The sequence below is a fragment of the Carlito syrichta genome, unplaced genomic scaffold (genome assembly GCF_000164805.1).
Source record: "Carlito syrichta isolate Samal-C Ts95f unplaced genomic scaffold, Tarsius_syrichta-2.0.1 Scaffold254042, whole genome shotgun sequence".
Taxonomy (NCBI): domain Eukaryota; kingdom Metazoa; phylum Chordata; class Mammalia; order Primates; family Tarsiidae; genus Carlito; species Carlito syrichta.
In genome coordinates this window covers 73,243-90,783 of record NW_007198138.1, presented here as the reverse complement: position 1 = coordinate 90,783, position 17,541 = coordinate 73,243, and the positions used below count along the sequence as shown (strand labels likewise).

At 40.5% G+C, this 17,541-nt stretch overlaps 1 protein-coding gene across 2 annotated transcripts in view; it reads left to right on the top strand.

Annotated features, from left to right (window-relative positions):
• Window positions 1-15,242, top strand: part of SETDB2 (SET domain bifurcated 2) — a 63,289-nt gene extending 48,047 nt beyond the window's left edge. The window contains exons 7-14 of one of the 2 annotated variants that reach the window (XM_008052031.1): window positions 1,373-1,489; window positions 2,181-2,350; window positions 4,529-4,754; window positions 5,430-5,526; window positions 7,816-7,909; window positions 10,849-11,189; window positions 13,754-13,842; window positions 14,465-15,242. In XM_008052031.1, coding sequence (XP_008050222.1) covers window positions 1,373-1,489; window positions 2,181-2,350; window positions 4,529-4,754; window positions 5,430-5,526; window positions 7,816-7,909; window positions 10,849-11,189; window positions 13,754-13,842; window positions 14,465-14,582 — 1,252 coding nt within the window. In that variant the 3' untranslated portion in view covers window positions 14,583-15,242. The remainder of the gene's footprint in view (window positions 1-1,372; window positions 1,490-2,180; window positions 2,351-4,528; window positions 4,755-5,429; window positions 5,527-7,815; window positions 7,910-10,848; window positions 11,190-13,753; window positions 13,843-14,464) is intronic. The other variant, XM_008052032.1, reaches the window with a different exon arrangement.
• The last annotated feature ends 2,299 nt before the right edge of the window (window positions 15,243-17,541 follow it).

Below are 17,541 nucleotides of genomic sequence, written 5' to 3'. Positions count from 1 at the left end.
AGTTCACAGCTGAGATCCTTACTCTATTGAATTACGAGTCCCTGTCAGGTTTAGACAGTCATCTAACTAGTTAGAGGGAAAGTTTAAATTTTATGGTTGCAAGTTTTCTGCCTGGCAACAGTATGAAAAAAGGATTTGAGTAGCTAGATACCCAGCATCAATCTCCCCAGTCTGTTTTTGTGTCACTGGAGAGAGAATTTAAGACATCTGTAAAACTATGCCTTTGCAAATTTGACACACTTAAGTTTATCCATTGTAGGAGAGAAGAACTAGCAGAATTTTCACAAATAAGCTTCTACTGAATAGGAAATAAAACTAATTCATTTTGGCCGGGCTCAGTGGCTCATGCCTATGGTTCCAGCACTTTGGGATGCCAAGGTGAGAGAATTGCCTGAGCTCAGGGGTTCAAGACCAGCCTGGGCAACTTGGTGAGACCTCGTCTTTACAATAAATTAAAAAATAAGCCAGGCGTGGTAGCATGTGCCTGTAGTTACAGCTACTTGGAAGGCTGAGGCAGAAGGATCGCCTGAGCCCAGCAGGTCAAGGCTGCAGTGGCCATGAGTGTGCCACTGCACACCAGCCTGGGCAACAGAGTGAGATTACAACTAAAAAAAAAAAAAAAATCCCAGCCAGGAGTGGTGATGCATGCCTGTAGTTCCAAGCTACTTGGAAGGCTGAGGTGGAAGGATCACCTGAGCCCAGTAGGTCGGGGCTGCAGTGGTCGAGAGCATGCCACTGCACTCCAGCCTGGGCGGCAGAGTGAGACTCTAACTCAGAAAAAAAGAAAAGTAATTCATTTTGAAAAGCTAAGGAAAACTCATAAAATTAAGTATTTCTTTCTTTTTTTTTTTTTTTTTTGAGTTGGAGTCTCACTCTGTCGCCCAGACTGGAGTGTAGTGGCACACTCCCGACTACTGCAACCCTGACCTGCTGGGCTCTGGCGATCTTCCGCTTCAGCCTTCCGAGTAGCCAGAATTACAGGCACGCGCTACCACACCTGGCTGATTTTTTTTATTTATTGTAGAGATGTGGGCTCGCCAAGTTGCCCAGGCTAGTCTCGAACCCACGGGCTCAGGCACTCCACTCACCTCAGCCTCCCAAAGTGCAGGATTACAGGCTGAGCCACCGAGCCCGGCTTAAGTATTTATTTCATGAGCAAATAGAGGTACAGTGTAAAGTTATTTATATATTAGATGTTGTCCTTCAAAGGGTCTATTCTATTTAGGGAAGAAGTCCATACTGTTCAGGAACCAAACAACTATTCTAAATGCTGTTGCATCCTTTGCAACATTAATTATGCTTTTATCAAGACAATCTTAGTTAATTTGGTGCTTCTTTATTCTGACTTCTCCATCCATTGCCTTCTTTTTAGTACAAAATGTGCATGTCTTCAGCTGACAGCAAGGAATGCCAAAACTTGTCCCTTGTCAAGTAATACAGTAACCACTGGATATAAATATAAGAGACTACAGAGACAAATACCTACTGGGTAAGATACTTGAGTATTTGTTGCAGGGTGTTTGTATCTTTGAAGGTAGGTATTTTTAAAATTGTGGTCTGCAGTCTTATAGATATTGTTAAATCTCAGTTCATAATACCAAAAATCTAAATTATTAAAGAATAAAAAACCTGTGTATTGTTCAAGGAAATGGAATTCAGAGACCACACATATAACATGCAAAGTAAACATGCTTTGGATCTGGCTCTTACCCCTCTAGGGTCAGCCTGTTTTGGATAGTCATTTCCCTATTGAGAATATATTATGCAAAACTCATCTGAGAATTGGGAATTTTCAGCCTTTCATGGTTGTTATTAACAAATAATAATACCTTTAAAAAGACATTCTTAAAAAGCTAACATTTACTTTGTACCAAGCTTTGTCTTAAGTACCTTGTAAATATCGATGGCTTAATCTTCACAAGACAGCCCTTTGAAGTAGGTACCATTATATAATCTCTATTTTTAAAATGAAAAATGAAAGCACAGAGAGGTTAAATAACTCATCCAAGGTCACACACCTAGTAAATACAGAAGCTGTGGTGGGAACCTAGGCAGTTTAGCTCTAAGAACTTTCAGACTTAATCTTCCCTCGGTAGTTGTCAGTGCCAGCGAAGTGGCAGTATAAACTGCTTTTTGCTTTTTGTGTTGTCCAATTTTCTCTTTTGCATATTTTATTACAGCATTTATGAATGCAGCCTGTTGTGCAAATGTAATCGACGATTATGTCAAAACCGAGTTGTCCAACATGGTCCTCAAGTGAGGCTACAGGTGTTCAAAACTGAGAAGAAGGGATGGGGGGTACGCTGCCTGGATGACATTGACAGAGGGACATTTGTTTGCATTTATTCAGGTAAAGCAAAGATTTATTTACAGATTATTCTGTAGTAGGATCTACTCTTCTGAATATTCGTTTTCCTAGTCAGGGCCTTTGAGATCTTACAGCAAAGTAAAATCTAAGAGGGGATCAGAGGAAGGGAAGGGACTGGGAAATTGAACACTGAAGGGATGAGATACCCTAGGAGGTACCACATGTTCCAGAAAAGAAAGGCTCAGAGATAAAACCTAGGTTATTGCGTGATGGCCTGTTATGTACAAGGCACTTTTGTCTTGTTTTGTCTCTATGGCTGTGGATGCTTTGGGGTAAGGGAAGAAAACTTAAAAAAACAAGCCAGGCTCGGTGGCTCAGCCTGTAATCCCGCGCCTTTGGGAGGCTGAGGTGAGTGGATTGCCTGAGCCCGCGGGTTCGAGACCCGCCTGGGCAGCGAGACCTCATCTCTTCAATAAGTAAAAAAAATCAGCCGGGCGTGGTAGCGCTTGCCTGTAATTCCGGCTACTTGGAAGGCTGAGGCGGAAGGATCGCCGGAGCCCAGCAGGTCGAGGCTGCGGTGGCCGGGAGCGGCCACTGCACTCCAGTCTGGGCGCCAGAGTGAGGCTCCAACTCAAAAAAAAAAGCAAAAACAAAAACTAGATGACTGGCTTGCTAAGGTAAAGGTTAGCAATCAAAGACTATTTTGTCCAGTGTTTTGAGCTATTATTAGATTTAACAAGTTAATTTGGTAATAAACATCTCATGGGATGATTCAGGCAGTGATTTTAGGCAGCTCCCTCCACTGCAGGGAGTCCAAAGAGTTGCCCATACTCTAGAGCAAAACTTCCCAAGTAGTGTCTTACAGTTGTGCAGTTACTGATTCCTTAGCACCACAGCCCCAAGGTCCGAACTTCTCGGTCTCAGTATCTTGCCCATCTACCCCCAGCATGTCAGGCAAAAAGCCTTATTTTCTGTGTACACCAGCATGTGAGAAAGTTTAGGAAACACAGCTTTACAGCCAGCCTAAAGGAAATGTGCTGGACTGAATCTTGGTAGCTGGGCAACAGGGACCAGAGCAACCCTCCTCACTTGAAAGTCCAGCTTCACTTCAGAGAGGGCAGGGCAAGCAGAGGCCCGCAGTCGCACTTACGGATCCCTGCCACACCCCACTTGGACACATACTACACAGCCTGCCTACACGTCCCTCTCTCATACGTCTCAAAATAACTCATAGATAAAAACTGTCTCTAAAATCCCAAATTGTCTCCAGGAAGTATCACTGGCATTATCTGCATTGCTCGAAAATGTACCTAAGTTCTCTCTGATTGAATGATGGCTAAGAATATCCTGCTGCTAATTTTGACTTGGTAACTATAATTCTGAGCCCCTTGAAAGAAAATGTGTAATCTTTAGATTACAACTTTAATGCAGGAGTTAATATGAGAACAGTAGGTACTTATCATCACATATTTAAACAGCCAATTTTATTTAAAAGTGTAAGTTTTGAATAATAAAGCTTTTTTATTTTTATTTTTGTTTATTTATTTTTTTCTGAGTAGGAGTCTTACTCTGTTACCCAGGCTGAAGCGCAGTAGCACACTCATGGCCACCTCAGCCTTGACCTGCTGGGCTCAGGTGATCCTTCTGCCTCAGCCTTCCAAGTAGCTGCACCCACAGGTGCACACCACCAGGTCCAGCTAAATTTATTGATTTATTGTAGAGACGAGGTCTTGCCAAGTTGCCTAAGCTGATCTCAAACCCTTGGAATCAGGCAATCCTTTCACCTCCACCTCCCAAAGTACTGGGATTACAGACTTGAGCCACTGTGCCCAGCTAAAACCTTTTTAGCCAGACACAAAAGCTACAATTTTAAGACTAGTGGTCACCTCTCTAATTTTCTAGAATACTTTATGATCCATATTTTTGTTTTATATTATTATAGCTAAATCTCTTTTCTTTTGTATAATACCAAAACAGACAAATGGTTAGATAGTATAATATACTATACATATAGTATCCAATATATATACATTGGAAGACAAGAGTTCCCTCATTGACCTTTGTTTATTTTACAACAATTTTCTAGAATGACTTAATGTGTTTATCTTCATTCTAGAAATAAAGTAAACAGTACAAAGTTCTTTAACCTAATGCAGAAATAGAGATGTTTGTTTGTTGTTAGCAATTATGTAATCTTCTGTTTTGTTCAAACTCTTTTAGGAAGATTACTCGGTAGAGCTAACACTGAGAAACCTAATGCAATTGATGAAAATGGAAAAGAAGAGAATACTATGAAAAATATGTTTTCGAAAAAAAGGAAAATGGAAGTTGCATGTTCTGATTGTGAGGTTGAAGTTATTCCATTAGACTTGGAAACACAGTCTAGAAGTGTTAAAACTGAGGAATGTCCACCAAAGTTCTATAATAATCCCAAAGAGCTTATTACGTAAGTAAGAGCTTAGGAACCCAGAGGAAATCTAACTTTTTATTAAAAATGGTTTTTTCTCCTTCCTCTCTTGCTTAATTTTCCCCCACTTCTATATGTCATCTTGCTTCACGGTTATACCTTTAACACTGAGAAATCAAGGACACTCAAAAAGCTAGCCAGTTCATAATATTATAAGAAAGGGATTGGCAGTAGTAGAACACTGCTGGGGGGAGGGTGCACATAATATCAATTAGGGCACCCAAACTTTACCTGTACGATAGGCACTTATGTACCTAACCCTGAATTGTACCCCACATCTTTAAAATAAAAGAGGGGAAAAAATAAAGCTAGCCAGCATACTTTCCTTGGTGTCCCATTTCTGGAATTTTACCTTATATGACTTTAATCAGGATTTTTATGGATGCCATAAGTTTTGCTGTCCTTTTTGTTTTATACTATTAGCCTAACTGCAAAGCTTAAAAAAATTCCTTTTTTTTAACATACTTAAAAATCATTGACTTTAAGTATGATTATATGTCCTTTTTTCAATGAGGGGTGGTCATAGATGTTTTTTACTTAATATCTAATAATCATGGACATTCATGGACATTTATGTAATAGTGATATCTACATTTCAAGGTCCAATAAGGAGAATTTTTAGTATATACAGAATAACTTTTTTTTCTTTTTCAGGGAAATGAAGTATAACAATATTTCAAGAATTCAATATCATTCAGTTATTAGAAGTCCTACATCTAAGACAGCCATTTTTCAACGCAATGGGAGAAAGGTGATAAAAACTACAAAATATAGATGATACCCTTCTGAGAATATAAACTACTGCCTGACCTTTCTAACTTTTATTTAGATGAGAATGTTTGTGTTACTTAAGACTGTAGAATTTCTTTCATTGTTTCGGAATGGGTCAACTGTGGAAGTGTTAGGCCTATGTTTTATTTCTTTAGTAGCATCCATGGCAGTTGGCTTGTTGCCAGCTTAGATAGATGATCTGTCAGTATGTCCACTGAGACTAAGAACTGTCCCACTCTGAAAATTTGTGAGAAAAGCTTAAGTGTTCAAGAGTTAATAGTGACATATAGGCCAGGTGTGGTGGCTCATGCCTATAATCCCAGCATTTTGGGAGGCCGAGGTGAGCAGATTGCCTGAACCCACGAGTTCGAGACCAGCCTGGGCAACTTGGTGAGACCTCATCTCTACTGTAAATCAAAAAAATTAGCCAGGTGTGATTACACATGCCTATAGTTCCAGCTACTTGGAAAGTTGAGGCGGAAGGATTGCCTGAGCCCAGCAGGTCAAGGCTGCGGTGGCTATGAGTGTGCTACTGACTCTAGCCTGGGCAACAGAATAAGACTCCAACTCAAAAAATAAAAAATAGTGACATATAATAATGAAAAGGACTGAGTAATTTAGGTTAAAGAGAAGGAGGTTTTCAGATGTAGGAGAAAGAAGAGGCGCAATTTCATGAAAGAATTATCCACAGCCTGGCTCGGGGACTCAGCCTGTAATCCCGCGCCTTTGGGAGGCTGAGGTGAGTGGATTGCCTGAGCCCCACGGGTTCGAGACCCGCCTGGGCAGCGAGACCTCATCTCTACAATAAATAAAAAAATCAGCCGGGCATGGTAGCACATGCCTGTAATTCCGGCTACTTGGAAGGCTGAGGCAGAAGGATCGCCGGAGCCCAGCAGGTCGAGGCTGCGGTGGCCGGGAGCGGCCACTGCACTCCAGTCTGGGCGACAGAGTGAGACTACGACTCAAAAAAAAAAAAAAAAAAGAATTATCCAGAAAACACTACTTTACATGGTAACCTCAATGGAACACTCTGAACTGAGAAGACTAGTCAGAGACTAAAAATTAGAAGCAGAGAAAGATATAGGAAAAAGAACAGAGGGAGACATAATTCTAGTTTACTTTAAACTTTTTGATGAAAAATAAAAACTCTGCTGTAGGTGTCAAGCAAATATTTGCTCTCTGACTAGTAATAGTACAGTAAATGCCTCCTCAGTATCACATAATTATGAAAAGATTGGGCCATGGGGCCACACAGACCTGCTAACTAGATGACATCTCCATGCATGCATTTTTTTTTTTGGTGGGGGCAGGTAGAGAAGATGTCTCCCTATGTTACTTAGACTGCTCTCAAACTCCTGGGCTCAAGCGATCCTCTTGTCCCAGCCTCCCAAGGGATTCATGCAGGGATTACAGGCATGAACCACCATGCCCAGCCATTTCTTTTATCTATGAAAGGATAATAGTATCTGTCTTAGAGTTATCAAGTTTAAATGAGATAGACATCAGAAACTGCTTAGCACCATGCTTGGCACCAGCATGGTCTCAATAAGTCTTGACAATTCAAATACTGAGAATGTAAATAGTGTAATAATGATCAACATTTATTGAGCACTTACTTGGGTGCCAGGCATTAAATGCAATGTCTACAATGCATAAAGACAGGTAAATTCTTTAATTTTTTTTTGAAGTAGTAACTAGCCAGTGAATGTTTTTATCTTTGCACATCTCAATATCACATAGAATTGAAGTCAATTTTTTTTTTTGAGTCAGAGTCTCACTGTCACCCAGGCTGGAGTTGCAGTGGTATGCTCATGGTTACCTCAGCCTCAACCTGTTGAGCCCACCTCAGCCTTCCAAATAGCTGGAACTACAGGCACGTACCACCACACCCAGCTAATTTTTGTATTTATTGTAGAGTTGAGGTCTTACCAAGTTGCTCAGGCTGGTTTCAAACCCGTGGGCTACCACGGCTGGCTAATTTTTGGTTTATTGTAGAGACAAGGTCTTGCCAAATTGTCCAGGCTGGACTCGAACCCTTGGGCTTGGGCAGTCCTCTCACCTCAGTCTTCCAAAGTGCTGGGATTACAGACGTGAGCCGTGGGCTACCATGCCTGACTGGCTCCATGAGTTTAAAGACTGCTTATGATGTCAGCTATGAGGCTTTTCAAAACTAATCTACTACATACAAGCTGTGAATATCGACACTTGATGAAAGAGGCCTGTTTTTTCCTGACCTAGAAAGTAAAGACATCTTTCTTGTTTTTTTAAGGACTCTGTTTCCTTGGAGTCTATCACCTTAGAAGATAATGATGGATTTAAATCAACTCAAGGACATCTGAACTCTACAGCTGAAGGAGCACAAAGTAGGCTTTGTTTCATTCTGTGATCATCTTCCTTTTCTACTTGTCTCTTGCTCAATACATGTGACTCATTTTTTCAGATATCATAACAGACATTCTGCATTTGTCACAAAAGTTTAACTTGCCTAGATCCCAGGTGGGCAAGCTGTTGTTTGTAAATTAACTCTGGCTCACCACCTGTCAAATATGGCATGTGAGCTTAGATTCGTTTTTACATTTTTAAATAGAAAAAAATTAGAGGGCAAATAATATTTTGTGACATGTGAAAATTATATAAAATTACATAAAACTATATAAAATTATAATTTCAGTGTTCATAAATATAGTTTATTACTGTGTATTAGTACACAGTATTAGAACACAGCCAATTAACATTTGCATATTGCCAACTTTCATACTACAGTAGCATAGTTGAATGGTTACAACAGAAATCACATGACCAGCAAACCCAAAAATATTTGCTGGTGGGCCCTTTACAGAAGTTTGCTAACCTCTGGTCCAGTTGCCAACAGTGACTTGATGCCTGGCAGAAGAGGTCAGATGGACAATTCTGATTCTATGTGATCCAGCATTGTTGTCTGTGACTTTGGAAGCACTGTCCAAAGCAGCCACTTTCTAACTCCGTGTTTTGGACTCCTAGAAAAAATAAAGGCATATCACTCTCCTGCAATAGTCTAACCAATGCTGCAGAGACTGTTCAGCATGACTCTAGCAAAAGGCTAAAGTATTGCTACCCCGAGTGTCTGTCCTTCAGAGTTACCCATCCCTGCCATAGTTAATACAAGTGGACAAACCTTATTTTGGTGCTTTTGCATTTCAGGGTGTCCCTTAGTGGGGAGATATTACTGAAAGATGTCCTTTTATGAAGAATTGGCCAGCCACTGCTGTTTCTTCTCTCCCCTGCATCCCCTACTCCCCATGAGTACATATAGGAATAGCAGTCAGCAAAAATAATGATTAAATCAAGAGCCTTAATTTTATTTGTTGGTTTTGTTTTAGAGACAAGGTCTTGCTCTGCAGCCCAGGCTGGAGTGCAGTAGCATGATCATAGTTTGATATAGCCTTGAACTGGGCTCGGGCCATCTTGATACTCCTGCCTCAGCCTCCCAAATAGCTAGGACTACTGTCACATGCTACTTTGCCTGGCTAATTTTTTTATTTTTAGTAGAGACAGAGTATCACCATGTTGCCCAGGCTGGTCTCGAGCTCCTGGGCTCAAGCAATCACCCTACCTCAATCTCCGAAAGTGCTGAGATTATAGGCATGAGCCACTGTACCCAACCAAGAGCCTTAATTTTAGAAAAATAAATATAATTTTTTTGTGTCACTGAGTTAGGTGGCATGAGTGGCATTTTTTAAATAAATGATATTACTTATTCTGTGTGAAATGCATTCATACTTTTAAAGGCTGTCAAAAAGTTATTTTCCTTATTGGATAAGAAAAATGATTAAGCAGTACATCCACTTTTAAACTATTAATTGTTTATAAAAATGTAATGAATGGTCATTTGGCAAAACAGCAAACACTGATGTTTACAAAACCCCTAGCAGTACACTTGTCATTGTTGGGCCCTGGGGAGGGTGATTCAGACTGAGTCTTCTCAGGCCTTTTATTTGCTTTGTAAAGGCCTAGAGTGCCTCTGAAACACTCACTCTGTTACATCTGTTTAGAATATACTTAAATGCAGATTCTAGGGTTAAAGAAAAGAAAATTAGTTTGTTAAGAGTAGAGCCAGGTGTGGTGGCTCATGCCTATAATCCCAGCACTTTAGGGAGGCAGAGGCGAGAGGATTATCTGAGTTCACTGGTGCGAGACCAGCTTGGGTAACTTGGCAAGACCGCATCTCTACAATAAATCAAAAAATTGGCCAGGCATGGTGGTGCACACCTGTGATTCCAGCTACTTGGAAGGCTGAGGCGGAAGGATCACCTGAGTTCAGCAGGTCAAGGCTACGGTGGCCGTGAGCATGCCACTGCACTCCAGCCTGGGTGACAGTAAGACTCCAACTCAAAAAAAAGAGTAGAAATTAAATATAGTATTGAGGAAACATATATAGAGTCATAAAAAGGCATTGTCATGTGGTAGAAAGAAAACAGATATTGGGAGCCAAACATTTCTGGGTTTGTCATTATTTTGGGTCAGGTGAATCTCTTAACTTTTCAGAGACTCAGTTTTCATTTGTACAATTAAAATAATACTGGTCGGGCTCGGTGGCTCACCCTGTAATCCCGTGCTTTGGGAGGCCGAGGTGAGTGAATTGCCTGACCCTGCGGGTCCGAGACCCACCCGGGCAACTTAACAAGACCTCATCTCTACAATAAATCAAAAATTAGCCGGGCGTGGTAGTGCGCACTTGTAGTTCCAGCTACTTGGAAAGCTGAGGTGGAAGGATCACCGGAGCCCAGCAAGTCGAGGCTGCAGTGGCCGGGAGTGTGCCACTGCACTCCAGTCTGGGCGACAGAGTGAGACTCCAACTCAAGAAAAATAATAATAATAATAATAATACCAGGCCAGGCACGGTGACTCAAGCCTATAATCCCAGCACTTTGGGAGACCGAGGTGAGAGGATTGCCTAAGCCCACGGGTTCGAAACTAGCCTAGGCAACATGGTGAGACCTTGTCTCTACAATAAAATAAAAAATTAGCTGGGCATGGTAGTGCGCGCCTATAGTTCCAGCTACTTGGAAGGATAGGCAGAAGGATCTCCTGAGTCCAGCAGGTCGATGCTGCAGTGGTCGGGAGTGTGTCACTGCACTCCAGCCTGAGCAACAGAGTTTACTCCAACTCAAAAAAAATAAAAAATAAAATAATACTACCTACCTAACTCATTATAAGAATTAATGATAATTAAAGAAAATAGTATCTAATTCGTGTTGTTAATTTCAGCAGTATTGCTCAGCCAAGTGTATTTCCTGACATTTCCTTCCAAAATGTTTATTAGAGGACTCAAGTTCAAACCAAGTTGAAGATTCTGAAGACAATCTGCTGATTGAATCAGATGTCATAGATATCACTAAATGTAGAAAGGAAACTCCCCCAGGGAGCAGATATAACCAAGCAACCACATTGGTTAATCAGAATATTAACAAGGACTTTGAGGCTAAAATACGAAAACCCCAAGAGGAACAACCTCCACCATGCCAAAAGCAGCAGATTTTTTGTGATGAAGAGTTGCCAAGTGAAACCAAGAATACTTCATCAGATTCTTTAACGAAGTCCAATAAAGGGAATGTGTTTTTATTGGATGCCACAAAAGAAGGAAATGTGGGCCGTTTCCTTAATGTGAGTATGGGGCTAAGATTCCTATTTCTTTTTTTTTTTTTTCTTTAATTTTAAAGATGTGGGGTAAAATTCAGGGTTAGGTATACAAACGTTGATTATGCAGGTACCCTTGTTGATGAGGTGTGCCCCTCCCTCCCTAGCAGTTTCCCTCAACTGCCAATCCCACCCCCCCTCCCCTGGCAGTTTTCCACTATTGAAGAGTCCTGTTTCTATACAGCTGTTTGTCTGTGTTTCTTAACAAAATCATTAAGAAAATATGATAAACAGACTCTAAAGCCAGACTTCCTGGGTTAGAGTTCTAGTCCTCCACTTGTATGACTGTTGGGCATATTACTTGACCTCTGATGCCTCATTTTCCACCTCTATGGGAAAAATAATAATGTCTCAGGATGCTGTGAGAATTAAATGAATTAACATAAAGTCCTTAAAACAGTGCCTAGCACATAGTTAAGTATTTGCTTTAAAAACCTATAGGAAATACTGTATAATAAAAGTATTTAAACGTATCAAAAGGTTTTCCAGCTCACCTGCCCAAATTGAAAAAACATGTATGAACAAGAAGTTATCATTGAAATTAAATTGAGGCATACATGTCCAGAGATTTGTTCCCTTCGTGGATCTTGTGATAAATGAATGTGTGGAGATGGCAGTCAGAGCAATATTGGAATGGTAGTAATATAAGGAAATAAGCTGGGCACAGTAGTTCACGCCTGTAATTTCATCACTTTGGGAGGTGGAGGCAAGAGAATTGCCTGAGTTCAGGGGTTTGAGACAAGCCTGGGCAACTTGGCAAGACCTTGTCTCTACAGTAAACCCAAAAATTAGCTAGGCATGGTGGCATGTACCTGTGGTTCCAGCTACTTGGAAGGCTGAGGCGGAAGGATCACCTGAGCCTAGCATATCGAGACTGTGGTGACCGTGAGCATGCACTCCAACCTGGGCAATACAATAAGACTCCTACTTAAAAAAGAAAAAAAAATTTTATTTTATATATATGGAAGTAGTATTATCTAGGTAGAAGCCTTGGAACGAAGAGACATAATGGCTGTGTTCAGCAGAGAAATCAGTTGAGTATACACATCTCCTCTCCAGTGTGCCTGTTTTTTTGCGGTGATATAAGCATTGGGTTGTGTACATTCTTTATATTAAACTTTTTTCTGAAAACGTTGTTTTGTTACAAAAAGAAACAGCTATACCTTGAAAAGTACTATGCTCCCATTCCCCCTGCCCCTGCTATACCATCTCCATAGGTAATCATTTTTATTCGTTTCTTGGGTTTTCTTCTGTTTCTTTCAGCAAATTATTTCTCCCTCTTTACATAAAAGATAACATGTTTTATTCACTATCCTACTTTGCTTTTTAAATTAACAGTGTATTCTGGAGATTTTTCCATATCAATACACAGAGAGCTCCTCATTCTATTTGTTTTTTTTGTTTGTTTGGGTTTTTTTTGCTTATTTGTTTGTTAGTTCGTTTTGAGTCAGAGTATGTTACCCTAGCTAGAATGCAGTGACACAGTCACAGCTCATGGCAACCTCAACCTTCTGGGCTCAAGAGATCCTTCCACCTCAGCCTCCCAAGTAGCTGGAACTACAGGTACGTGCCACCATACCTGGCTAATTTTTATTTTTGTTTATTTTTTTGAGTTGGAGTCTCACTCTACTGTCCAGGCTGGAGTGCAGTGGCATGCTCACAGCCATCGCGGCCTTGACCTGCTGGGCTCAGGCAATCCTTCCATCTCAGCCTTCCAAGTAGCTGGTACTACAGACACATGCCACCACGCCCGGCTAATTTTTGTGATTTATTGTAGAGATGAGGTCTCACCAAGTTGCCTAGGCTGGTCTTGAACCCTCGGGCTCAGGCAATCCTCCCACCTCCGCCTCCCAAAATGCTGGGGTTACAGGCTGAGCTACTGCGCCCGGCCATGCCTGGCTAATTTTTAAATTTTTTTTGTAGAGATGAGGTCTTGCTATGTTGCTTAGGCTAGTCTCAAACTCCTAGGCTCAAGTGATCCTCCCACCTCAGCCTCCCAAAGTGCTGGGATTATAAATGTGAGCCACCGCACTCAGCCCTCTTCATTCTTTTTGTTTGTATGTTTTTGTTTATAGGTGCATGGAATTCCATTGTGTGGATGTGCCGAAGCTTATTTAACCAGTTCTCTTTCAGGAGATATTTGTGTTATTTCCAAACTTTTACCATTAAAAACAATGAATAATCTTACACATAGATACATATACAGATTAATCTGTAGAATATATTTCTAAATGTAGGATTGCAGAATCCAAAAATAAATACCTTTATAATAATGACAGATTTTATAGGGATTTTACCATTTTTGCATCTCCACCAGTAAGTTATGAATGTCAGAGCACAGCTTTTCTGAATGAGTTCCTGCTATTAATAGAACTATCATGAGCTATGATCTTTTATATATTAGCAAAAAAAGAGAAAGAAACAACATCAGTGAGATATGTTAGAAACAGAATGGTAATCTAATGCTTTAAAGCACAAGGCATCAAACTTAATGCTCATTCTAACCATTGTGTTTAATTTTTTTTTAACAGCATAGTTGTTGCCCAAATCTCTTGGTACAGAGTGTTTTTGTAGAAACACACAACAGGAATTTTCCGTTGATGGCATTCTTCACCAACAGGTTTGAACTTGCTCTTGCATAGATGATTTAATTCTGAAATTGTGATTTAAAAAATAACAATAGGAAAATATAAAAAGATGATGAATACTATAGCCCCAGTTATCTGATACTCTAGAATATTCAGTTCTCCTAAACTGTTCCTAGTTAATAAGATCTCAAACACCTAAAATTTCAATTCTTATTCCCACTTAGAATTGAAAGGGCTAAGGATGTCAGATTATCACCCAGTTTAATTCAGGGTATAAATGCCTGAAAGCGCTAAGGATGTCAGATTATACCCAGTTTAATTCAGGGTATAAATGATGCATGCTAAATATTTAAGTCAGAGCTATTCCCTGACTACTTCCATACTGCACACCTCAGACACATCACTGGGTACCACTGTTTGCAAAATGTACTGCCTTCTTCATGTTGACAGGTTCCTTATGGTTTTGGGAGATTTGAAATAAAACTCAAATAATTAGTCTTAATAAAAGGTCATTCCTAATTACTGAGTGCTGGATAAGAGAATAGATCATATTTTTGAGGATTGTTACGATGTTAATAAGAAAACTGATATAATCAAGTGTGACTCATTTGGTTTTTAGGGTATTTTGTGATTGTTTTTAAATCTACTTTCTAGGTATGTGAAAGCAAGAACAGAGCTAACTTGGGATTATGGTTATGAAGCAGGGACTATGCCTGAGAAAGAAATCTTCTGCCAATGTGGGGTTAATAAATGTAGAAAAAAAATATTATAAATGTGTAGCTAATGCCTGTTCATGAAACTAGTTTATCAGGCCAAAATTAAAGCCATGTAAGAGAACCCTCAGTCATCAGTGGAATTAATTTAGATTTAAGTCTATCAAAGTAATTCAGTTTCCATTGTCATATTTATTTCTAATTTTATTGATTTTGAAATACCAGAACAAAATAAGGACATTTTCATACCCATAGTGTATCTCTTGTTCTTACTGCTGTTCAACTTTACATGACTAGGTGAAAGTGTATATTTTATATGAAATACCTCTGTATAGTTTGTAATTTATTTATAAATTATATATTATGAGAAACAAATGTCATAAAAGAACTCAGTTGTTTCTAATTGCTTTTGTGACTATTATCTTTTAGCTCATGCTCCAAAGGGCCAAATTTTGTGTCTTTGCTTACAAAATTGATTTTTAATTACTGACAAGTAATTTACCATTGTGAGCAACAAGGTAGGCAACAGAGCCTGAAGAATATGTAGAACTAATCTTATGCATATTATTCCCAAGTATTTTAACACATGTTGGAGAAACTATATCTGATTCCATGAAACATATGTCCCATCAACCATTTGAGTGGAAATAGAACCTCTTTTATAAGTAAGGTTCTGGCACATTCTTTCTGATTAATCTTCTTTTCCATAGGTTTTCTTCACTCTTTCAATACATATAGACAGGAGAAAAGGGACTAAAAACCTGGAGGAATATCGACAATTTTTGTACTAGATAGAGTAGAGCTATAAGAAAAGGAAACCTAGAAACTATTAAACTTGGCTTATATAGACCTGAAGAAATTGTGTTGGGTAAGCATTTCACTTAAAAAACACAAGAAAACAAAACAATTCTCAGCTGCAAAATCTGAAACAGCCTCTTGGTATGTCCTGGGTATGATTTGCTAATTGTTTTTCTAGAGAAAAAGGGAAAGAATTACCACTTTGCTTTAAGGTTACCTAGCTCTGGTCATCCAGTAGAAAAGGGAAGCCCCAAGAGTCAAAACTAATTTTGGAGAAGAATGTATGTTTGAGGCCGGGCACCATGATTCAAGCCTGTAATCTCAGCTCTTTGGGAAACCGAAGCGTGAGGATTATCTGAGCCCAGGGGTTCGAGACCAGCCTGGGCAACTTGGTGAGACCTCATCTCTACAATAAATCAAAAAATTAGTTGGACGTGGTGGCATATGTCTATAGCTCCAGCTACTTGGAAGGCTGAGGCAGAAGGATCGCCTGAGCCCTGTAGGTTGAGGCTGCTGTGGCCGTGAGCATGCCACTGCACTCCAGCCTGGGTGAGAGTGACTCCAACTCAAAAAGAAAGAAAATGTAAATTCGGCTGCCAGGAACTTCCTCTTGGAACTAGGATGGGAAACCAAGTTGAAAAGGAGTAATTAAAAGTAATTCTGTAGCTGGGCATGGTGGCGTAGTCCCAGCTACTTGGAAGCCTGAGGCAGAAGGATTGCCTAAGGCAGGTTGAGGCTGCGGTGGCCGTGAGGGTGCCACTGCACTCCAGCCTGAGCGACAGAGTGAGACTCCAACTCAAAAAAAAAGTAATTCTGGGTTTTAAGGGGGATTATAAGTTTTTGTTTTGTTTTTTTTTGTAGGAGTCCACTGTCACCCTGGCTCGAGTGCCACCGCAGCCTCAAACAGCTGGGCTCAGGTGATCCTTCCACCTCAGCCTTCCGAGCAGCTGGAACCACAGGTGCACCTTATCATACCACCTGGCTAGTTTTTTGTTTTGTTTTGTTTTTGTAGAGACGAGGTCTCACAAAGTTGGACAGGCTGGTCCAGAACCAGTGGACTCAGTCCTCTTGCATCTGCTTCTCAAAGTGCTGAACCTCTGGCATGTGCCACTGCGTCTGACTTTTTTATTTTATTTTTGGACTTGATTTTGAGTTTAGCTTGGTTACCTTTCAAACAAATATATATACACATACATACATGCATTGATATCTGTGTTTTTTTCTCTTATTTCTGCATATTCTCTGTCCTCCAAGGTTTGTTTTTCCTGTATGTTTGCTTTTACTTGATCTTTCACTTTATAGTTTGCTTTTATTTGATCTTTCCTCAGAGTTAGTGATCTTGGTAGTTTACTCAAGAGTGGAATACCAAAAAGCTTATTGTAAGCTGAGAGTGGTAAAGAGCTCTTTGCTTTACTGTGACCTACCTGAGTTATTTTGCTGGAGAACCCCGGATGTCAGTCTCTTTACGACTTTTCATTTTGGCCTGGCAAGGAATACGTTCACATCCTCCTGCCTGGAGGACAGAAAAACAGGGCCATAGGGCCTGCTCATTTCTCTGTTTTGCAGCCCCCACACTCCTTCTGTAATTCATCTATTTGTCAAGACTACCCAATTGTCCTTTTTAAAACTGTTTTTCTCTACTGCTATCCCCAGTTTGCATTCTTTCCTCTTTGCAACCTACTGGAAGTGCATGAGATCCAGAAGTTTTCCTTTGACTAATTTCTCAGCAAACCAACTGTATATACAGCTTTTCCAAAACAACTTTTAAAACTGTAATTATATGCATTTCTGTTGCCTAAATGTATATTTGTTACATGCACCGAAAACCTCATTTTGTATGGTGCTCTGTACCCCATGGGTGCTAAATAAAGGCTTGCTACTGGCAACCGGATTCGGGATCGGTTAATTCTGCGTCTGTGTATGTTTATTTAAGCCAGACTCAATGTGATAACACTTTTAGAAGAGGAAGCCCTCAGGGCAGCGATCCTTTCCAGCTGAGCCGTAGGGGCGCCGGCGTTTTGGCTTTTTAAGCTATACTGAGACTCAGATCTGGAGCAGAGGAGACCCAACTCACGCCCCGCCGCTCGCGAATTTCCCGGTCCTGCTGGCGGCCGGCGGGGACTGAGCCGAGGGAGGAAAGCGAAAGCGAGCCTGGCGCCGCGGCACTTCCGGGGCGCGGGCGGAGCACACAGTCGCCGGCCGCACCGCCGCGGGAGCGCA